Genomic DNA, 24,426 nt, shown 5'->3' with positions numbered 1-24,426 from the left:
TTAAAAAATTTGACATGGGGTGTTTAATTCAACGTTATTATATGTGTGAAAAATTTCGTCAAAATCGGTCCTGATTTAGATATAGCTCACATACATAACTTTCATCAGATATGGAATTTTATGGCTATAGCAGCCACAATTTTGGGCGGATCTTTTCAAAATTTTGAACGAAATGTTTTTTTTTAAGTTTCAATACGACTGCAGAATTTCATAAAAATCGGTTCAAATTTAGATATAGCACCCGTATATATTTTTTAACCAATATGGAGTTTTAAGGCTGTAACAGCCAAAATTTTGTTCCGATCTTTAAAAAGTTTGGCATGGGTTGCTTTATTTGACGTCTTCATATGTGTGCAAAATTTCATAAAAATCAGTTCAGATTTAGATATACCTCCCATATATATCTTTTATCGGATTTGGACTTTATAGGCTGTAGTAGGCACAATTTTGGCCTGATTTCTACAAAATTTTGCGTGAGTTGTTTTTTTTTAAGTCCCAATGCGAGTGCGTAATTTCATATAAATCGATGTAGATTAAGACATAGCTCCCATATATAACTTTTGTCCGATATGGTCTCGGTTTAGATTTAGATATAGGTCCCCGATATATCTTTCATCCGAAATAGACTTTAGCCTGTAGAAACCACAAAATTTCATTAAAATCAGTCCTAATTTAGATATAGCTCCAATGTGTATATTTCATCCGTTATGGACTTTTAAGGCAGTAAAATCCTCAATTTTGGTCACATCTCAACAATATAGGGCGTGAGATGTTCTATTTGACGTCCCAGTATGTTTCATCAAAATTGGCACAGGTTTCGATGTAACTCTCATATAATCTTTTATCCGATATGGCCTATCGTAGGGAAATCTTACAAGGTTTTGTTTGATATTTCAATAGTCATCCAACCTAAAGTCTGGCTAGATTTCGAGATAAGTTCTACATATAAAACCAGGTGGTGTAGGGTATTATATGGTCGGCTCCGCACGACTTTTGCCTTTCCTTACTGTTTTTTTTTTTTATCAAAAAACATTTTTATTTTCAATAACATTTTTAATTGAATAAATTAATGGGTTATTTTTTTCTATGAAGGATGAAAATTGAGCCTTCTATAGGTGGATCGCTTGTTTTCGTTAAGTTTTGTAAAAAAAAAAATGAACCTTGCCCATGATATCGATAGCAAAAATATCAATCGATATTTAAACAAAAAATAAAATAACGATAGTGCCAGCTCCAGTACAAAGTCAACTTATTTAAATTTTATTTTTATACCCTCCACCATAGGATGGGGGGTATTCTAATTTCGTCATTCTGTTTGTAACTACTCGAAATATTCGTCTGAGACCCCATAAAGTATATATATTCTTGATTGTCGCGACATTTAATGTCGATCTAGCCATGTCCGTCCGTCCGTCTGTCGAAAGCACGCTAACTTCCGAAGGAGTAAAGCTAGCCACTTGAAATTCTGCACAAATACTTCTTATTAGTGTAGGTCGGTTGGGATTGTAAATGGGCCATATCGGTCCATGTTTTGATATAGCTGCCTTATAAACCGATCTTGGGTTTTGACTTCTTGAGCCTCTATAGAGCGCAATTCTTATCCGGTTGGAATGAAATTTTGCACGACGTGTTTTGTAATGATGTCCAACAACTGTGCCAAGTATGGTTTAAATCGATTTATAATCTGGTATAGCTGTCATATAAACCGATCTTGGTTCTTGACTTCTTGAGCCTCTAGAGGGCGCAATTCTTATCCGATTTTATTGAAATTTTGCGCTTAGTGTTTTGGTATCACTTTCAACAACTACGCTTAGTATGGTTTAAATCGGTCCATATTTTGATTTAACTTCTATATAACCGATCTGGGGTCTTAACTTCTTGAGTATCTAGAGGGCGCAATTCTCGTCCGATTTAACTGAAATTTTGCGCGTAGTGTTTTGGTATAACTTCTATATAACCGATCTGGGCTCTTGACTTCTTGAGTCTCTAGAGGGCGCAATTCTCGTCCGATTTAACTGAAATTTTGCACGACGAGTTTTGTTATGATATCCAACAACTGTGCTAAGTATGATTCCAATCGGTTCATAATCTGGTATAGCTGTCATATAAACCGATCTGGGATCTTGACTTCTGGAACCTCTAGAGGGCGCAATTCTCATCCGATTTGGCTGAAATTTTGTACAACGGCTTCTCTCATGACCTTCAACATACGTGTCTAGTATGGTCTGAATCGATCAATAGCTTGATACAGCTCCCATATAAACCTATCTCCCGATTTTGCTTCTTGAGCCCCTACAAGGCGCAATTCTTATTCGAATGAACTGAAATATTACACAATGACTTCTACAATGTTCAGCATTCATTTATGGTCCAAATCGGACTATAACTTGATATAGCTCCAATAGCATAGCAGTTCTTATTCAATATTCTATGTTTGTCTAAAAAGCGATACCGCGCATAGAACTCGACAAATGCGATCAATGGTGGAGGGTATATATTGGGTTGCCCAAAAAGTAATTGCAGATTTTTCATATAGTCGGCGTTGACAAATTTTTTCACAGCTTGTGACTCTGTAATTGCATTCTTTCTTCTGTTAGTTATCAGCTGTTACTTTTAGGTTGCTTTAGAAAAAGTGGGTAAAAAAAGTATATTTTATTAAAGTTTATTCTAAGTTTTATTAAAAATGCATTTACTTTCTTTTAAAAAATCCGCAATTACTTTTTGGGCAACCCAATAAGATTCGGCCCGGCCGAACTTAGCACCCTCTTACTTGTTTTAATTTTTTTATTATTGATGTTTAGTTTTTAACTTTTTCTCTTACCTCCAGTATACGTTTCTCCCAGTGAGTTAATGCTGTACCCTCTCCGCCCTGATCCTCCAACTCGGCTCCCTCCAGCTGGTCACAGTCAAAATGTTTGCGCACTTCAGCCACAACTCGTGGCGTCACAACCATATCGATTTCTCGTGTTACATGACCACCACGCACCGACCAATTTTCTCGTGTTACCTTGCGTATAGTCTCATTGCTCCACTGATGGATTTGAAGGCTGAACATTTATTTAAAGTACACATTAAAATAAAATTTAAAACAGAAAATTTAACACAAAATACAAACATTTCATGCATATGTGGTTTGCCTGTATCGGGATTTCGTGGAGTCCTGGGATTTCCCTCGTCATCGCGAAAAAATGCAAACAAACTGACGGAGAATGCCAAAGCATGTAGAATTTCATGTTTGACGGTTGATATCAATGTGTGTAATTCCTGAGGTTTTGTACTAATACTGTCCGGACAGAGATTGGCATGACCGGCTATGGGCCGATCCAGTGTAGCCTCCTGTTGACAATGGGCCGCATAGGCCACCGTCAAACCCTTGTGGCAACGATCCGTTTGCCTTGCCGATACATAAAAGACAAAATCGGCATTTTCAATGCCCTCACCGGCTTGAATTGAATCATCGACACGACAATTTTGTCCAGTGGCATTGCAAATGCGACAAACCTGAAAAAAGCGACATGAAAATGTACAAAATAATAAAATACTGATTGAGTTGATAAGGGTACATACATCTAAGTGATTTTCGGGTACTTGAACTTCCCCGCACATGGTCACCGGACTGCAATTATCTATGCAATGTGTTAGGCCATTTTTCACATAGACTCGTGTGTTGTTGCATTTTCTATAAAGGGATAGAAAAAAAAAGAGACGGAATTAATATTTCCCATAAAAACTAATTAACCAATATCCATTAGTGGACTGGGGCAAGCCTCAGCTTGAAAATTAATCTTCATTTGTTGGCTTGACTTAATTAGACACTCGTAGATGTCTCGTGCCAATTTTGAATTTTTCATTGAGATTTTAAGCACATCTCTCTTGGAAACATTGCAACAACTAATGGATTTAAAAAAAATAAAAAAACTGTTCGCTTCTTTGGCTAGGATGCTTCTGAGACATATGTACATTCATAGAAAAAATAAAAAAAAAATAATTTGTTGGGGACTTGATTACATCCATTAAGAGTATGAACATCATTAAATAATAGAATCTCGTTTATATGTATTGTAAGTAATTTAAATGACTTTGTTGTTGTTGTTGTAGTCGAGATAGCGTTCCTCGTCAAGCTCCAAAGGTTAGCAATGTCATTCCGCCGCGGGAACATTATGGCTATTGGCTATATAAAGGCGCCACCAAGTCGCTTTGTAATATGGAGTTTTACAGGTAGTCAGAATTAAAGCAAGAGTCGGTGCCGCCCGGCCTCTCACTGAGACACTCCACTCGATACCGCAGATTGTCTGCGACTGCAATTCCAGGTACTCCGTATATGAAGTATTTCATTATCCGCAAACTGTGTACGCGCCCGGTAGCTTCCAGCTGAGCTTCTTGTAATGATGATGAACACCACGCAATCACAGTTCCAACTCGTGTGGTGCTCAAAGTCATCCCGTGTTGTTGTTGTAGCAGTTTGTTGTGTTCTATCTTTCGTCTGCTTGATTCTGTTGAGTGTAAAGACCCAGGAACTCTGCGACTAAGATAGGGTGCGTCCACAGGGATCTGGGTCTGAGTCGAGTGGGTCTGGCCGAGCAGTTAAACAGGTGACGTGTATCGTGCGGTCCCTGGTTACAATCGGGACATACATCTTGCACGTCGGCATCAATCCTAGCTCTGTGGGAATTGAGGCGGCTGCATCTGCCGCAACGTAACGTGAGCCAGAACCACTCTGGTTTGCCGGGGGAAGTCGATTTCTTCGGGTGCAATGGGTGGCGGTCGTTCTCCAAGGACTACATTCACCCGGTAGCCAATTACCGGATCTGCTACCGTGTCTGCATGAATGTTGTTTAGACCCGCTTGATATGCCGCTTGATCTAGAGGTTGTCTATTGTAGCTGAACGTCTCGCCTTAAGGCTTTTGGGCGGAGGATGCCCATCACCCAAGATAATGATTTGGATGGTCCCTGCGATAACAGCCCAGAAGGTATTACTTAGACAGCAGATAGTTATGTCTTCACACGTATAAGAACTTGGTCTTCTAATGGAGGAGGTCCACGTTAGAACTGAGGAGACATCCCCCACAGTGCGAAAAGCGGCATTCTGAACGATCTGAATATTATTTCAGTGTGTTGTTGTTGTAGCCGCAAGCAAGCAAGCTCGTTCCGGTCCATAGGACCGATCGCCGCTGAAACTTGATTCTGCCTGAACCAGGCCGTGGTTTGAACCCACGACGTTCGAGCAACAATGAACGGTTGCCATTGTTTTGGCGTTCGAAGCCATCAACAAACTCCCAAACGATGCACGGTCCGTGACTACAATACAATTGCAGGTACTCCCTATATGAAGCATTCCATTATCCGCAAACTGTGAAAGCTTCCGGTAGCTCCCAGCTAAGCTTCTTGTAATGATGATACACCACGTAATCAGAGTTCCAACTCGTGTGGTGCTCATAGTCAACCCGTGTTGTAGCAGTGTTTCGTGTTCTATCTTTTGTCTGCTTGATTCTGTTGAATAACCAGATCCAGGAACTCTGCTGCTAAGGTGGAGTACGGCCACAGGGGTGTGGGTCTGATTTGAGTAGCTCTGTCTGGGCAATTAAACAGGTGACGTGTGGTCCCTGGTCATAATCGGGACACACATTCTGCACGTTGGCATCAATCCTAAACCGTTAGGAGTTGAGTCGCCTGCATTTGTCGTAACGTGATTGAGCCAGAACTACTCTACTATGCCGGGGGAGATCTATTTCTTTAGATGCAATGGCTAAAAATGCAAATTTTGCCCATTAACATTTCACGAAGGAACAGAGGCAAACTTCTCACATACCAATGTTGAAGTTTAAGCTCAATGATAAGGGGCCTCCTTTTTATAGCCGAGTCCAAAGGGCGTGCCGCAGTGCGACACCTCTTTGGAGAGAAGTTTTACATGGCGTAGTACCTCACAAATGCTGCCAGCATTAGGAGGGGAAAACCACCGCTGAAATTTTTTTTCTGATGGTCGCGCCAGAATTCAAACTTAGGCGTTCAGCGGCATATGCGGACATGCTAACCTCTACGCTACGGTGGCCTCCGTCACGGTATCAAATGCGATGAATAGCTCCCGGGTGAATGTTATCCTCGAAAAACTACCGATACCCATTGCATGGAGGCCACCGTAGTGCAGAGGTTAGCATGTCCGCCTATGACGTTGAACGCTGATTCTCGAATCCTATCACGCTCGTCTGCCAGTGCCACTACCTGCGGAAATTGGGCCGCAATTGGAGTATTCTACTGGCTAGTATAAAGCGAGCGGCTGCTGCGTTAATGATTCGAGAATTAGGGAGAAAAAAACAGGGTAGTCAACGAACATAAGCGGAATTCGCCGCTTGAACACTTGGAGCAATGTAATTTAGGTTAGGTTGAAAAGAGGGTGCATATATTAATCCGCCCCATGGCACTATGGACATACACCTAAGCCAGTAATTGGCTTGTTGTGCGTTCTAAAAACTATAAAGTAACCTCTAAAAAGAAAATTTTAAGTTGGGAATTCCGTGCTACTTACAAAATCCTTAATCGTTTCCAATACCACTGCCCTAAATTGGTTCATGTCTGGTATTGTGCCCCCACCTAAGTGCCGGTATCTGTTAGAAGCGAAAGACGGCCAATGGCAAAGGAAATGCTCCAACGTCTCATCATCTTTCCCGTATACCCTATACAAGCTATCACTTGCCGCACCGATTTTAGATAAGTGAGCTCGTAGTCCTATGTGTCCCGTTATGATACCAATAGCTATACTGACCTCCTTCTTACTTCCTTTCAGTAATAGCCTCGTCTTCTCACGATCTGGATGACCCCATAGGATTTTTACCGTCCTACCGATCGTTTCGCTGTTCCACAATGTTGCATGCGCATTCATCGCCCACGCCCTTAACTCGGACTGCGTCGACCCGAAAGGCTTCGGGTTAACCAAGTTTATTGACGGCTGTCCTCTGGCCTTCACCGCCAAATCGTCTGCTCTTTTATTTCCACTTACTCCGTTGTGGCCCGGCATCCAAACGATGCGGATTTTGCCATCCTCAGAGAAGGCGTTAATCTCCTTCTTACACTGCAAGACTGTTCGTGACCTTACCGTCCTGGTTGTTATTGCTCTTATGGAAATTTTACTGTTCGTGCACTTACCGCCCTGGTTGTTATCGCCCTTATGGCAATTTTACTGTCGCTAAAGGTGCTCACACTTGACGTCCTCGCGTTAGCTCCACACCACCTCACGCATTCCGTGATCGCTCGGATCTCCGCCTACAGGGTCGTATTATGGTCAGACAGTTTGAAACAGATCTCAGTCCCTGGGTTCTCGATGTAGACACCCAGGCCAACTCTGTCCTCTAGCTTTGATCCATCCGAGTAACATGATCTTCCAGATGGCAATACTAGGGTTCCGTCAATCCAAGACTGTGCCGATGGCAGCAGTGCCTCGCACTCGACTTCAAGGTTCATCTCAGATATGCGATCGAAAATCTCTTCCCTTCCTTCTAGGTTTCCTATTGTCGCCTAGATTATTCCATGATGGTTTGAGCTGCTCCCATCGCCTTAAGTCTCATAGCCGCAGTGGCTGCCTCACACTTAATCTAATAATCCGATCCGGCCTCATGGGTCGGATATCTAGAATAGTCTCCAGTGCCCTTGTTGGCGTGGTCCTCATCACTCCGCCTATGCCACGACAACATGTTCTCTGAAACTGTTATATGGTGTTATATGGTGCCGCACGGCCCCTCACTGAGACTCTCCCCTCAATACTGCTGATTGCCTGCGACTGCAGTTGCATCTACTCCGTTTAAGAATCATCTCATTATTGACAACCTGTGGAAGCGTCCGGCTGCTCTCAGCTATGCTTCTCGTGATGAAAATGAACTCCACACAAATCGGAATTCCCAGTTCCAATCCGTGTGTTGCTCACAGCCATCCGTGTCGTGTACATCCTTTATTTATGAGCTGTCAGTTAATCAATGAGCGATTGGAGTTTTACAGCATCAAAACCAAAAATGTGTCTATTAGAGATCTCAAACCTTTTTCTTATCGCTTTCAAAGTTTTGTTGAGTGGATGAAGTAGATCGTTTTCATTTTCGTAATAAAAAAAAACTATTTACCTGTTTAAACGTATTGGACCTTTTGTTTGCCGCACCATTAACGCCTGTTCCCAAAATTCCATAGCTTCAGGAAGCACAGTGTTCTGTTAAAATGTAAAAAATAAAGAAATGGAATAAGATATTATTATAGGTAATGCAAATAATTCTAAAGTTTTACAAGTCCAATACGACCGACTTCAAGGTCACACTGTGGTCTTTTTTATTGCCGAATATATAGGTAAGGTTGAGTAAGAGGCTGTCTATTTTCTACACAGACTAACCATTGCGATACCACAGTAGCTACAGATGAGGCCTCTGGTGGGAATCGGATCGTCCCCTCGACTGGTAATCGGAGTACGGAGCGAACTCGGCCAGATAACACCACGAAATATTGATCTGCGACCACATAAAATATATTTGCCATGTCCTTCCGTCCGTCAGTGGAAATAGCGATAGCGAGCGAACGCGTAGAGCTAGCCGCTGGAAATTTAGCTCAGGTATTTCTTATTGATGTAGGTCTTTGGGATTGCAAATGTGCCACGTCGGTTCGGATAATCTGATCCCCGTGTTTTTACTCCTAGTCCCTAGAGGCCTCAATTTACATCCGAATTTTTTTTTGAAATTTTGTACAAAGACTTCTGTTCTGACTCACCAACACCTAGCGACGACTTTGATCCGAAACGATCTATAAACTGATACAGCCCCCATATAAACCGATCCCAGCATTTGACTTCTTGAGGCCCTAGAGGCCTTAATTTTCATCCGATTTATTAGAAGTTTGTCACAAGTACTTCCGTTTTAACATATAACATCCGTACTGAATATAATCGAAATCAGTCTACAAACCCATATAACCCCATATAAACCGATCCCTGGATTTGACTTCTTGAGTCCCTAGAGGCCTCAATTTTCACCGGATTTGGCTGAAGTTTTGCACAAACACTTCTGTTACGAATGCCGACATCCGTGCCTACTATGATCCGAATCGGTCTATAAACTGATATTGGTCCCATATAAACCGATTTCCGGATTTGAATTTTTGAGCCCTTAAATCTTCAATTTTCATCCGATTTTGCTGAAATTTGATCCAACAACTTCTGTTTTGTCTTCCGAGTTCCGAGTATGATCCCAATCGGGTGCCGATATATACCTATCCCCAGCTCTGAATTTTTGAACCCCTAGAGGTTTAAATTTTCATCCGATTTGGCTGAAATTTGGCCCAAGGACTTCTGTTCTAACTTCCAACAATCGCGCCGATTACAAACCGAATCGGTTTATAAACTGATATAGGCCCCATATAAACCGATCTCCAGTTTTGACTTCTTGAACCATTAGAGGCCTCAGTTTTCAATCGATTTGGCTGAAATTTGGCACAAAGACTCCTATTACGACTTCTAACGACAATGCCGAGGACGATCCAAATCAGTCTATAAATAAATATAGCCCCATATAAAACTATTCCCAGTTTTGAATTTCTGAGTCCCTACAGGCCTCAATTTTTATCCGATTTGCCTGAAATTTGCCCAAGGACTTCGGTTTTGACTTCCAACTATCGTGCCGTTTACGAGCCGAATCGGTTTATTAACTAATATAGCCCCTATATAAATCGTTCCCAACTTTTTACTTCTTGAGCATTCGATTTGGATAATTTTTGCGCAAGGACTTCTATTCTGACTTCTAACACCCGTTCCGAATATGATCCGAAGCGGTTTATAAACTGATATTGGGCCCATACAAATCGATTCCCGGATTTGACTTCAAGAGCTCCTAGAAGACACAATTATTAACCGATTGGGCTGAAACTTGGCACTAAGACTTCTGTTTTCACTTCCAGCTTCCGTGCAAAGTATAATCTGAATCGGCCTATAACTGATATAGGCCCACTAAAATACAGAAGCCGCAATCAAGGACGGGTGTCGTTTTATCATTCTGTTTTGACAGATCTCAGTCCCTGGGTTCTCTCAGAGTAGACTCCCGGGCCCACTATTTTCCCTACCTTTGATCCATCCGTGTAACATGATCTTCCAGAGGGCAATACTAGTGTTCCGTCAGTCCAACACTGTGCCGTTTGCAGCAGTACATCGCACTCGACCTCAAGTATCGTCTCAGGTATCCGATGGGAAACCCTTCCCTTCCTTCCAGGTTTCATATCCATTCTTCCATCGTCTTAAGTCTTATAGCCGGAGTGGCCGTCTCACATTTAATCTGTATGTCAATGGGTCGGAATGTGGTTAATATAAATATGTGTACCTGAGTATACCCACCACGTATTCAAAAGTCGGTCCCGCCCAGCCAAACTTAATGGCTTTATTCTTGTTTTAAATTCGCCTGTTTCTGGTTTGTGTCTCGACTAAAATACCTTTAAAAACTTTAATTCCTAGTTCTTTTTAAATTGAACAAAATTATTACAAATATATTTATTTGTCGTATACACCCTCCCTTTTACACTAGGTATTTTGTAATTATCATCAATTCATTTTAACTATAGCTTAACTTTCACTTTCAATAAATCTTCAATGAGCAGGTGTTTACTTACATTAATCAAAATAAACTTGTCCGTATCGAGCCTAGAAGAAAAAGAAGAAAAAAGAGAACAAAAATTAGAATAATAAGATATGGGTCTAACTTCCTGTGTGGTAGCAGACATTATTATGATTTGAAGTGAGACCATACAGCTGACACTTAGTCCAATGTAGGAAGTTCAAGATTTCAACGGTTATGGTCTGCTGGTTTTCTGCGCAGATGCTATTCTAACAACCGTCACATGTGAAATGGAGACATTGTTTTTGTCTGCTCTATGCTTGTGTGTTTGTTTCGTTTCGTTGACCGTCGTGTTGGTCACACATAAAGTTGATCGAACATAGAATGAATTATTTATTGGTCAGTGGCTGTCTCAGCTAGTATGTATTGTAATATGTATCAAGACTAGCTTTTTGCATTTTCATGAAATGACCTTGGAAAGACCTGCTGTAGAAGTGCATAGAGAATTTATAATCGAATGTTTTCTTTCTATTGAGCGGTGGTCTTGCACTAGATATTATTTTTAATTGTATGAATGCTGTAGAAAGAATCGTCAACAGATGTAACAATAACGAGTGAACAAGAAACCGGTTGGTATATAAATTCGATTTTTCCAATTCTCATCATAGTTGAGCTGAAATTTTGCCGACATACTCATATAGACTATTTTAGTCCATTGTGACACCACAGTAGCGACAAATCAGGATTTTGGTGCGAATCGAACCCATAACCCCAGGTACCATCTCCGATATGAGGGTGATCTGCAAAAGTTGTTGCAACACTCATCGCCTCCTAATTTTATCAAATTAACGGTAATATTACTTTCTTTTCTTAATATAATGTAGTCTTCTAAATTCAGAAATGTGCCTCTGAAAAAAATGTAAATGTAGTCTACAAATTGAATTTAACCGAAGGACGTGGATATATTCATTTTGACTTTGAACACATCGAAATATCTATTTCCGATCGCATAAAAAGACAATCTAGCCGTATTCGTCCATCTGTTTAAATCACTCTTCAGTCTTTAAAAATTAGGTTAATGAGCGGAACCTTAGCACAGATTATTTTTTGTCCATAGGCAGGTTAAGTTCGAAGATAAGCTTTATCAGATTATATATTGATATAGCCGCCCATAAACCGATCTGCCGATTTAAGGTATAAAGTCCAAAAAGGCGCATTTAATAACCGATTTTACTGAAATTCGGTACAGTGAGTTACGTTACAGTGATATCCGTGCCGAGTATGTTTCAGATCGGGTTTTATTTGGATATAGCTGTCATTATACCGATCTTCCGATTTAAGGTCTTGGCTCATAAAAGTCGTAGTGAGTCGTACCGTTATTTTCTAGATCGACGATGAACATTCCACTAAGAACAGGGGCAAACTTCTTACATATCAATGAGTGCAGTCCGATTCAAGTTTAAGCTTAATGATAATGGGCCTCGTTTTTATAGCTGAGTTCGAACGACGTGCCGCAAGCCGACACCTCTTTTGAGAGAAGTTTTATATGGCATAGTACCTCACAAATGTTGCCAGCATTAGGAGGGGAAAACCACCGCTGAAAATTTTTTCTGATGATCTCGCCAGGATTCGAACCCAGGCGTTCAGCGTCGTAGGCAGACATGCTAACCTCTGCGATACGGTGGCCTCCAGATCTAGATCGACCTATATAGATGCCTTATATACTTTAAGGTCTTTAGCTCATAAAAGGCGCATATATCACCAGATTTCCCTGAAATATAGCACAGTTAAAAATGTTAGATCTTTCGACATCTGTATCGAGAATGGTTTAGATCAGATAATAATTGAATATAGCTGCCACATATACCAATCTCCCGATTAAAGGTCTTGGGGCCTGAACGTTATTATCCGTTTTCGCTTAAATTTGGCAGTGATTTTGTATTTGTATTAGACTCTTCGACCTCCGTAACTTCCGAGTTAACGCGCATCAGCACTCGAAAGATCTACTCTTAGGTCGGTCAAAAAAAATCGCTTAAATTTTGGCAGTGATTTGTTTTAGACTCTTCGACCTCCGTAACTTTCGAGTTAACGCGCATCCGCACTCGAAAGAGCTACTCTTAGGTCGGTCAAACAACGTGACGAGCTCACAATTGCAATTATTTGCAAGCCCATGGGCTTGTTTGGGATTATATTCTTTTGTACGTACACAGTAATGTGCAATAGTGTAAGTAGGTTTACCCATCACTGCTCTACACGTTCAAATACTCCCCGTTTTCTCTAGAACGAGAGATACAAGAGAATAATTATTGGCCCGGTAAACGAATAATCATTTGAGGCTATCAAAAAACTTTGGCTATTAAAAAGCTTTCGCTATTAAAGAAAAGTTATTTTACCGTTGGCGAAGCTTCTAAAGGGTTTATTTCAAACAAAGTTAGTTACGTTCAATAATGCTACGTTTATGGCTAACGTTTGATATGCTAAAGCGAAACGTGATATTTTGTACAAATACTTCTTATTGATGTAGGTCGTTCGGGATTGCACATGTTCAAATTTGGATATAGCTCCCGATTTGAGATCTTAAGCCTCTGGAACCCCTTCTTGTTATCCGATTTGGATAAAATTTTGCATAAATTTTATTAAAACTAATCTTCAAACCATACCGAATGCATGTTGCTGGGTTCCCAAGACATTACAGCCGAACTTAGCACGTATTTACTTGTTAAAAATTTGCTTTCTCATACTTCTTATTTCTTAAAAAGTAAAAAAAATCTGTAAGAAAAACTTTTGCAACCGGGTTTCTTCCCAACCTTAAGATTGCTCAATTGACAGTTTATTGTACAGACCGTGTCTACCTAAAGTGGGCAGTCTCAATAGCCAGCCGCTTGTCTTTTTATTGATAGTGATATTGTAGCTTACTGTCTACTAACCCCCACTTCCAACCCACCCTCACCTCAACGACTTTCCACACAATCCCATTGTAGTCCGTAATGGTTGATCTAAACAACATAAATTGGCTTTAAGAATGTGCCGTGAGTACTTAATTCTTGATTCATATCAATTACACTTTGCACTCATATATATACTCGTATCGTCATTCGACGATGAATGCAACTTTAAATTGAGTTTAAATGGCTGTAATTGAGTTGTGAGTGATGAAATCTCTGAATCGAATGGAGTTTGTGGGCATCATTTAAAGTCTCACTTTGCACACCAATTAATATGGGGCATTGGAAATGCACTTCATTCATTCTGCGTCATGAGGAGGAACTTCATCAATTGCAGCATAGATTTGTTGTCTGCTGCTCCATACATTTGCTCTATGTAGCAATTTGTGGCATGAATTGATGCACTTAATGGTTGTTGGTTTTTTTTGGTTCCTTTTTCCAAATCGCAACTAGCAATTTAAGATGATACTGAGCCAAAGAGCCAAATTAAATGAAATCACAAAGGCAAAATTGCGAAATCTAAGTGTGTAAATTGGCCTTTTGATTGAGTACTTAATTCGCACCATACAATGATACTAAAATTTTATGAGATCAATTTGGTCATTGGTAATGATATGAAATCTGGCGAAAATAAAGTTGAGAAGGAAAACAAGTAAAAAGGCATTAAGGTCGGCCGGGCCGAACTTTGGATACCCACCACCTAGGGTATATATGTAAACCCCCTTTCTTCAAAATCCGATGAAAACTGGATAACTTATACACTCAAATTCGGCACGGACATTGAGTGGTCCAATAAATATAAGTCACTGTTCATTATTTGTAGAACAAAATATTGGTCTTTTTGGCAGCTCAATCCAAATATAAACCTATCTGAATCATATAGATTACGGATGTCGAAAAGTCTAACATAAGTCACTGCGTCAAATTTCAACGAAATGGGATAATAAATGCGATTTTTATAGAGCCGTGTCTATTTAGTTATATCTTAAAAGGCACGGGTCTCGAACATATTTTATTCGGGTTCCCAGAACTCATATACAAGTCACATTTTCGGACAATAAAACTGTTTTTATGAGATTAAGACCCTAAATTGGAAGGTCGATCTATATCATAGCTATATCTATATGGTCTGATCTGACTCATATTTGGGTCGGATGTCGGGAGGTTTACAACAACTAACTATTTCAAATTTCAATGAAATCGGGTAATAAATAAAGCTTTTATGAGCTTCATAGGGATATGAAGCTCACAAATCGGCATATCGGTCTTTATGACAGCTATATCTAAATACAGACCGATCTTTACCATATTTGGGTCAGATGGCGGGTGGCTTAAAAAACTCACTGTTTTAAATTTCAGAGAAATTGGGTAATAAATGCAGACCCTTAAACGGCAGATCGGTCTATATGGCAGCTATATCTCAATGAAGATCGATCTAAACTACATTTGGGGTAGATGTTGGGAGACTTAAAACAAGTCACTGTTTCAAATTTCAGCGAAATCGGTTAAAAAGTGAAGCTTTTATGGGGTTCAGACCCTTTAGCGGGAGATCGGTCTATATGGCAGCTATATCTAAATACAGTTCGATCTGAACCATATTGAAGTCGGATGTCGGGAGGCTTAAAACAATCCACTGTTTCAAATTTCAGCGAAATCGGTTAAAAAATGAAGCTTTTATAGGCTTCAGTAAACGTATCTGTGCCAAATTTTAGCTCAATATCTCAATTTTGGAAGGCTGTAGAGTGATTACAACAGACGGACGGACAGACGGGTAGACGGACAACGTTATTCGTCTTAGAATTTTACGATGATCCGAAATATATATACTTTTAAGGGTCGGAAATTGACATTTCGATGTGTTGTAAACGGAATGACTAAATGAATATATCCCCTATCTTATGGTGGTGGGTATAAAAATAAAAGGTATAGATAACGCACTATACATGGTTCTCTAAACTGATTGGCTGATTCTTATTAAAACAAGTAAAAATGCCTTCAGTTCGGCCGGGCTAAACTTTGGATACCAATCGCCATGGACAGATATTTCATCTATGCATATTTCGTCGAAATTGGATGAATATATCCAATTATGGTATGATCTAAACCAAACTCGGTACTAACGGGTCTAGCACAACTCACTATTCGCAATCTCAGCTAAATCTGATCGAAAATACTTCTCTTATGAGCTAAAGAAGCCTAATCGGGAGATTGGTCTATAAGAGGGCTATATCTAAACATGGTAGGATTTGGACCACTACACAACTCACTGTCAAATTTAAGCATGATCGGGTAAAAATTAACCTTTTTAAAGCCCAAGACATTAAATCGGGAGATCAGTTTACATAACAGCTATATCCTAGTTGTGTTCAGATTTTCGACATCCGTGGCGAGTATGGCCCAAATCGGTCTATATCTAAATATAGCCCCAAAATATAGACCGATCTCCCGCTACACAACTCACTGTCAAATTTAAGCGTGATCGGGTAAAAATTAACCTTTTTAAGGCCCAAGACATATAAACCGGGAGATCAGTTTACATAACAGCTATATCCATGTTGGTTTATAGGGCTGTATAAGCCACATTAAACACCTGATTTCGCTGCAATTTGACACGTTGAGTTGCGCAAAGATCAGCGTTATTTTAATCGATTATGGTCTAGATCGGACTATATCTTAATACAACCTTCATTTAGACCGATCCCCAGATTTAAGGCCTTGGGCCCAAAAAATGTATTGCTCGATTTCGCGGAAAATTTTACACACAGAGCTTTCTCTTTGACGTCCACCCCAAATTTGAGTAAGATGGGACAATTTTTGGGTATATCCCCCATCAGATATGTAGACAAAAATTTTTTTTTTTTTTTTTTTTTGGAGCGTCTTGACTACAACTCAAGTCATACTTGGATTCAAAATAGTGAGCGTTTACTAAAAAACCTGCGATCAAAATACATTGATGGCTATAGGGCGAAAGCAAATGAAACGAAAACGTTCTATGGTAAACTTGATGCATCTGTAGGTCAATTATACCTGAACAACTGTTACAACCAAGACGAAATAACGTGGATATTTAAGGCCAGAAGCAACATGATAAAACTGAATGAAACCCGTTTCCCTCAGAACTCAAATCCTCGATGTTCAATGTGTAATACAAACGAAAATGAAAGTTTGCAACCCTTTTTATGTAAATGTCCCGCTTTAAGGGAATTCCGAATTCAATACTTCCAAAAGGTTTCGCTTGATGAGAATGATCTAATTTGCATTTTAAATGGTCTCAAAATCCTTAGCTAACTTTATAAATATCTGTGTTCAATACAGAGACCAATTGTTACACGAGTTCAACTTCTAAACTATGAAAATCTATCATTGATTTATAGCATTTGAACAGTAGACTAACGGCCGTATGCCAATGTCATAGGAAATATCAATATGCTATTCTTATTTTTTTTTTTTTTACTTTAAAACTTAACTTACATATATTGCAACCAAATTCAATTTCTAAAATTATTAAATGAATGAAATAAAGAATACTACTACTACACATATCTATTGCCCAAATTTATAATTTTAGGGTAGGTGAAGCCTTCCGACTTCAGCCTTCCTTCCTGGTTTTTATTGGAAATCAATATTTTCATTTTTAATTCAATTTTAAATCATACAAAAATACAATCGACTGATGTTCATTTTCTTATTAAAAGTGATTAAAAATAAATTAATTAATGTAAATCGTACGCCCCATAACAATGAATAATTTATGCAATGTTTTTACTACGACTTTCTGCAAAAAAAATACAATATTGGTATTCCTAAGTCATTCAATGAAAAACCCTAACAACGTAAATTGTAAATCCGTACTTATTTTATTTCTATGTGGATTAATGTGTCACAACTGTATTCCAGGTGTTCTTGCATAGATATTTGCAAATTATATTCCCCATTCGTATTGACTGTCATTGGGCAATGCATTGAGCATTTTGTTCAAGTGTTACAAAACCTGCGACAAGAAGGTATGCAGACTGCCACCATTCGATGAAGAAATAAGGTTGCTCATTTTGGGTCATTAGAACAAATTCATGGAACTATGTAAGGTTCAGATGGTCGAGTGTGTAAACTTCCAATACAATACTTACCCCAGAACGGAATTGTCATAGATAAGTGATATTCGCAGGGGCCGCACCTCCACACTTCGTTTACTTCTTGAACGGTGTTGCTGTGTTTTGGTTGTCGTCGCCATCGATGCCTCCTGCTTGGCAACATCTTCCTCCAGATTTTGTAAATCATCGACTGGAGTTTCTACTGTCTCAATTTGTACACCATGAATGACCTGAAAGTGGTACAAATCAACAGACACATCAATTTAAGTTCATATATGTATGTAAGTACGTAATAAGCTTATTAAGGTGGAAAAAAACCCAATGATAAATTTCACCGGAAAAATGCTCAACTATGCCGTCTCTTTTCCCCCCCTCTCCCCCCAAATGTGAACAAAAGATTTTAATAAACAAATGAAAATCGCATTGAGTTAAACGAATTTTATGCCACCAGTTCCATGAAAAACCAATCAATGGATGTGATACATTTTATTTAATTTTCAAAGAACAAGACAGCAAAGTGGATTTTGTGGGTGGGTGGTTGTGTAAAAGGTGTAGGCAAAATGAACTATGCTCACTTCTTGGTAAATTTGTTGGCAAGATTAATTTTCCTTTGAATTTTTAAAACAAGTAAAAACGTGCTAAGTTCGTTCGGGCCATGGATTCAGCTGAAAATTTATTCTTAACTCTACTTCTACTTGTATAATTATTTAAAAATCAAATCGGGAATTGTTTACAGTTACTATGGTCTCAAAATTTTATATTGCTGTATAACTATTTAAAGGGGCTTTTATCAGTATTAGGTGGAAATGGAGGTTTTGAGAAACTATACACATTTATACAACCATTCGGATAATACTCGGCAATGATGTTGGAAGCTATAACAGAAGAACTTCGTGTGCCAGAGTACTAAGACACGAAAAATTTCTTTACTTCACTTCGCGTCTTCGTGCCAAAGTTATTGCTTCTCCGAGGGGAAGCTAGAGCTTTTGGTCATTCGTAAAAAGAGAAACCCATCGGCAATCCCAACTCTTGTTAGGGAGGATCTGGTATTGACTAACACGGTTGATAAGGCTAAACTACTGGCTGCAATGATTGCAGGAAATTCTTCCTTGCCGTTTAGTAATTAACCACTCCCCGTGATTGATAGTGTAGTGATAGTTCGATGCCTAAGATATACTTTCGAACACGTGGAATTAAAAGGGTCCTTGCGGATCTCGACGTTAATAAATCTCCGGGCCCGGACAATATATCAATACTTGTCCCTTGTAAGTGTGCTTCGACGCTTGCTCGTCCACTACGCAACCTTTTCAATCTTGCTTACCGTGCGGCTGTTTTCCCGGCGCGTTGGAAGGTTGCGAACGTTCAGCCCATCCCCAAAAAAAAGGTGGGGCGAACAACCCTGCGAATTACCGGCCAATATGCTCCGCACTTTCCAAAGTTTTGTAGAGTATGGTTAACCATCATCTTGTCAGATACTTAGAGTCCAATGGCCTTCTTTGCGACAGACAGTATGGTTTCCGCAGAAATCGCTCACGGGGGACCTAATGGCATTTTTATAGGAACGTCGCTCTATCCACCAGTTTGGTAAGGGTAAGGTCGTGGCACTGGATATCTCCAAGGCATTTGATAGGGTCTGGCATGGTGCACTTTTATCAAAGCTTGTCGCTTTTGGAGTCGGTAATAACTTCGTTCGATTTATATCGAGCTTTCTCAGAGATCGCACGATACCAGTTGTTGTAGATGGGTTCTCATCAGATGACCGCAGTTGTGCCACAAGGCTCTGTCCTTTCCCCGTCCCTTTTGCTTATTTTCATTGACGATCTATTGGGTCAGACTTCGAATCCAGTCTAGTCATTTGCCGATGACATTAATCTGTGTCATTCATAATCATTTTACCATTGGCTCAGTCCTCAAGAAATTGTGGACAGAAGGCGAATTATGAATGAGACGCTCTCCTAGGATATGTTGGCCATTTCCGAGTGGGGTAGAATGAACAGAGTAGACTTTAAAGCACAGAGACGCCGTGCTGTTTCTTGCCTCACAAGTGATTCACTGACCCACTATAATCGTCGATATCTATCGACGGTACAGATATTGGACAGTCAGATGCTCTTGGATGTTCTGGGCATGACGATACAATGTGATGTCCGTTGGTCAAAACACGTATTCGAAGTGTCAAAAGAAGCATTCAAATGTTTGGGCTTTCTTAAGCGGTGCAAGAAATATTTCATCTCTTCTGATCTTCTCAATATCTATACTACCTACATCAGGCCGAGAATGGAATATAACTCTCATATATGGGCAGGAGCTCCAAAATCTTCCTTGGAGCTACTTGACCAGGTTCAACAGAGCGATGGTGTTGATCAGGGACAGTAGGGTATCCAACTCTACTGCTTCTCTTGAACATCGTCGGAATGTGGGTAGCGTTGTATTGCTCTATCGTTATTTTCATGGCGTGTGGTCCAGGGATATTCGTCTTCTTGTCCCAGACGTTAGGATGTTCACCAGGAATACAAAATTTGCCAGGAACTCACACCCGCTTGTAATTGATTGGCCAGTCGACGGAACCATAAATTAATGAGAAAATTTATTTTTCTCCCGAAACATTCGTATGTGGAATCGACTTCCGGCTAATGTCTTTCCCACTGACATTGACGTTCAGAAATTAAGGACGAATATCAATGAACACTACTCCCACTTTCCCCCCTCCAACCCTTAACTTTCCTAATTGCCAACGCAATTCACTGCATATATAGGGGACATCCCCTGCGTGTTGGTTACGTTAAAAAAAAGTCAAATAGGGGGATCGGTTTGCATGGCCATGTCAGATGAAAATTGAGGATCCGCTTTATACTGTGCCTATATCGGCTTATAGACCGATAAGGATTATACTCAGCGAGGATGTTGGAAGGCACAACTTAAGTTCTTGTGCCGAATCTCAGCCAAATCGGATGAAAATTGAGGACTCTAGTGTCTCAAAAAATCAAAACTAAATCATTTGCAATCTACAACGATTAGCAACATTTCATGCACATATCTGCACAGAAAAAAAATCACTGCAAGAAAAATCCAACAACTTTTTTTGTATGTAAACAGAGTTGATGATCAACAATTTTGGTAATTGAATTGATGATTTCATTTGTTGAAATGCGTCTGTTGGTACTTGACAGGAAAAATCACTGAAATTTAAAGGATTTTCAACAATTTAGTTTTTTGAGATAGTTTTTGGTAGTCAAGGAAGATTTGTTCAACAAAAACATACCAATTTGGTGTTAAAAACGACCCACTAACAAATATTTTGTAATATTTTGAGCTCAACAAACTGTGTACAAACTTTGTTGTCGAGAAAACAATTTATTTGTTGGCTTCCTAAGCGAATGATTGCTAACACCCAATTTGTACTCTGGGTTGCTAAAATTTTAATATGATTTGTTGCTGGAATATTAACAAATTTTGTAGTTGATTTTTCAACAAAAGTTGTTGCTTTTCAAAATTATTTTTAACTGTGTGTTTTAACACGAACTCTATCGAGATTTCGATTAACGGAAATGGCACCATATGCGAACATCAAGACGATCAAGAATATATATAGTTTGATATCAATAACTCAAGGTGTTACACACTGGATGACTATATTAGTATACCCCTATCCTACGATGGTGGCTATTAAAACACATTAATTTCGGTCGTGGTAAACTTTGAATACCCAGCACCATGGATATATGTACATCTTATACAAATTTGTTTACATTTGTGAAAACAAACAGTTTTTTCTGAGTTACCAGTATATAGACGATAAGAGCGTCGAGGGAACAAAACTACTCACTATTCAACATTTTGTCAATATCAGATAATAAAAGAGGTTGTTGCAAAAATGGAAATTTGCCCATGAACATTCCACTAAGGAAGTGGGGCAAATTTCTCACATATCATTGAGTACTGTCCAAATTTTCAGCTCAATGATAAGGGACCTCCTTTTTATAGCCAAGTCCGAACGGCGTGCCGCTATGCGACACCTCTTTCGGGAGAAGTTTTAACATGGCATAGTATCTCACAAATGTCGCCAGCATTAGCAGGGGATAACTACCGCTGAAGATTTTTCTTATGTTCTCGCCAGGATTCGAACCTAGGCGTTCAGCGTCATAGGCGGATATGCTAACCTCTGCGCTACGTTGACCTGGTTGGTTGAATTTCGAATTCGGTCTATATAGCAGTTATATATATTCAAATGTGGTTCCATCCCGATCATACTTTGCACGGTTATTAAGGGGCCTTATGTAACTCGCTGCTCCAGATCTCAGCGAAATCGGTTAATAAATAGGGCTGTTATGGGCTTAAGACCCTTAATAGGCAGATCGTTCTATGGTAGGTATCTCAAAATATGAACCGTTATGAACTATATTCGATTCATATATCAGGGAGTCTAGTGCAACTGTTCCAAATTTTAGCGATATCGGCTGTTATGGACTTAAGGCCCAAAATCGGTAGATTTAGTAATATATTTTCAAATAAATCATTGGTTGGCCAATTTCACCGAAATCAAATAATAAGATCGTTGTATATGGCAGTTTTCTCAAAATATGCTCCGATATGAACCATATTCGGTTAGTATATTGGGGGGACCTAGTTCAACTCACTGTTCTGTATTGTATGTGGTTGTTATAAGTTTTAGATCATAAATGGGCAGATCGGTCTATATGGCAGATATATTTATATATGGTCGGATAAGGACCATATTTGGTTCGGACCTTTGTCGGACAATAGATGTGGCTATTATGGTCTTAAGACCCTAAATTGGGACATCGGTCTATTTGGTAGCTATACATACATATGGTTCCATTTGGATCATGTGGAGTGATCTAACAAAACTCACTGAAAAACGATTTTCAGCAAAATCGGGCAATAAATGCGCCTTTTATGCCCACAAGACCTAAAATCGTGACATCGGTGTATATGGCAGCTATATCCAAATGTGATAGCCCGTTCAAGAATTTTACCTCCGTATTGAGAAAAACGGATCTGAGAAAAATTGCAGCTCAATATCAAGTTTTTTTAAGGCGTGATTACAATTAACGGAGGCCAGACGGACGGACAACATGAACATCGTTAAATAGTCTAAGGGTGCGAACAGAGCGAATGCTGTTGCCGAGCGGAGCCGATCTTATTGGCACTTATTTACATGCGAAAAGAGAATTTGTCTAAAAGAGTGCGAGGGGAGTGCGCGCTGAAAGCCGTGTCGAAAATGTCATCACGATAAAGATTGTCAGTGCGATAAAACTGGTTACATACAAGTCAATGCAAATAAACATATGTAGAACATAGTGAACGCCGAGCAAAGCAGAGGGAAAAGCCGATTGAGTGCGAGAAAAGAGTTCCAATTTTATTGCACTGGTAATCTTTATCGCACTGACAGTCTTTATCGCATTGACAAGCTCGGTTCGGCTTTCAGCGCGCACTCTGTTCACACCCTTAGAATTTTAAGACAATCGAAGAATATATATATCTACTTTCTAGGGAAAAAAAAAGAAATTTCGATGTGTTGAAAAAGAATGTACCCTTAATCCAGTGATGGTGGGTGTGAGCGTTACCGTTGTGTCACATTAGTAGGCATATTTTTATTTAAAGCTATTCAAACCTACCCATTGGGGTTATTATATTTCACCGATCGTTCTGGCAATCTTTATCGCGATGACAATCTTTATCGCAATGACAGTCTTTATCTCATTGGCAAACTCGGTGCGGCTTTCAGTCCGCACTCTATTCGTAACTTTAGGATTTTAAGACAATCGAAGAATATATATATATATATATATGTACTTTGTAGGGTCAAAAATTGATATTTTGATGTGTTGAAAAAGAATGTACCCTTCATCCAGTGATGGTGGGTATGAGCGTTACCGTTGTGCAACATTAGTGGGCGTATTTTCATTTAAAGCTATTCAAACCTACCCATTGGGGTTATTTTATTACACCGATCGTTCTGAGTAGACTTAACATTAGTTCATCGAAACACGTCTCCTGGTAAGAACGTCTGGTTATCCACTCACCATTGAGAAGTTTGCTTTCTGTTCCGTAATGGAATGTTTGTGAGGAAATTTGCAATTGATTTTCTTGCCGAGAAGGTCAAAAACAATTCATTACAAATTTCGTTTCTGTTTGTCCAACTAGCAAACAGCTATTTTCCGAACCTGCCATAACTTCATTCTTCATTCAAATGCTTTTATTAAATAATATCCACCTTCCATCCGGTTTAAGGCTTAAGCCCCTGGAGACAAATTCTTATTTAATTTGGCTGAATTTTTCAAATTACGCTTTGTTGTGCCTTTTAATGTTCATGTCATGTTATTAAGAATGAGAGAAATCCTCCAGATAACTTATAATACACAGTGGAGGATAAATATGATTCGATTTCACCGTACTTTACGCCTTTATAAACTATGCCACTTTTTGTGACACCATTTTAGAAAAATTATGCTACCTTTTTTAACATCAGAAACTAATTTCAGCGGTGGTTATCCCCTCCTAACGCTAGCAACATTTGTGAGGTACTATGTCATATAAAAACTTCTCAAAGAGGTGTCGCCCTGCGGCACTCCGTTTGGACTCGTCTACAAAAAGGAGGACCCTTATAATTGAGCTTAAACTTGAATCGGGCAGCACTCATTGATATGTGAGAAGTTCGCCTCTGTCCCTTAATGGAATGTTCATGGGGAAATTAGCATTTGCATAAGATTTGCCTATGTTCCCAAATCTTGGAGGATGGTTAAGGCTATTTTTATACCGAAAGTGGGAAGCTGCAACATAGTTCAGCGAAGGATTCTAGA

The 24,426-nt window shown here is 39.4% G+C and overlaps 1 protein-coding gene across 1 annotated transcript in view; it reads right to left on the bottom strand.

Annotated features, from left to right (window-relative positions):
- Nucleotides 1–24,426, bottom strand: part of LOC106086702 (leishmanolysin-like peptidase) — a 77,905-nt gene that overhangs the window by 8,731 nt on the left and 44,748 nt on the right. The window contains exons 2-7 of the mRNA XM_013251475.2: nt 17,639–17,832; nt 10,622–10,652; nt 8,107–8,189; nt 3,568–3,679; nt 3,116–3,501; nt 2,822–3,047 (exon numbers count right to left, since the gene is read on the bottom strand). Of these exons, the coding sequence (XP_013106929.2) occupies nt 2,822–3,047; nt 3,116–3,501; nt 3,568–3,679; nt 8,107–8,189; nt 10,622–10,652; nt 17,639–17,832 (1,032 nt within the window). The remainder of the gene's footprint in view (nt 1–2,821; nt 3,048–3,115; nt 3,502–3,567; nt 3,680–8,106; nt 8,190–10,621; nt 10,653–17,638; nt 17,833–24,426) is intronic.

Source organism: Stomoxys calcitrans, chromosome 2, assembly GCF_963082655.1.
Source record: "Stomoxys calcitrans chromosome 2, idStoCalc2.1, whole genome shotgun sequence".
Taxonomy (NCBI): domain Eukaryota; kingdom Metazoa; phylum Arthropoda; class Insecta; order Diptera; family Muscidae; genus Stomoxys; species Stomoxys calcitrans.
This window is presented reverse-complemented; position numbering and strand designations above follow the sequence as displayed.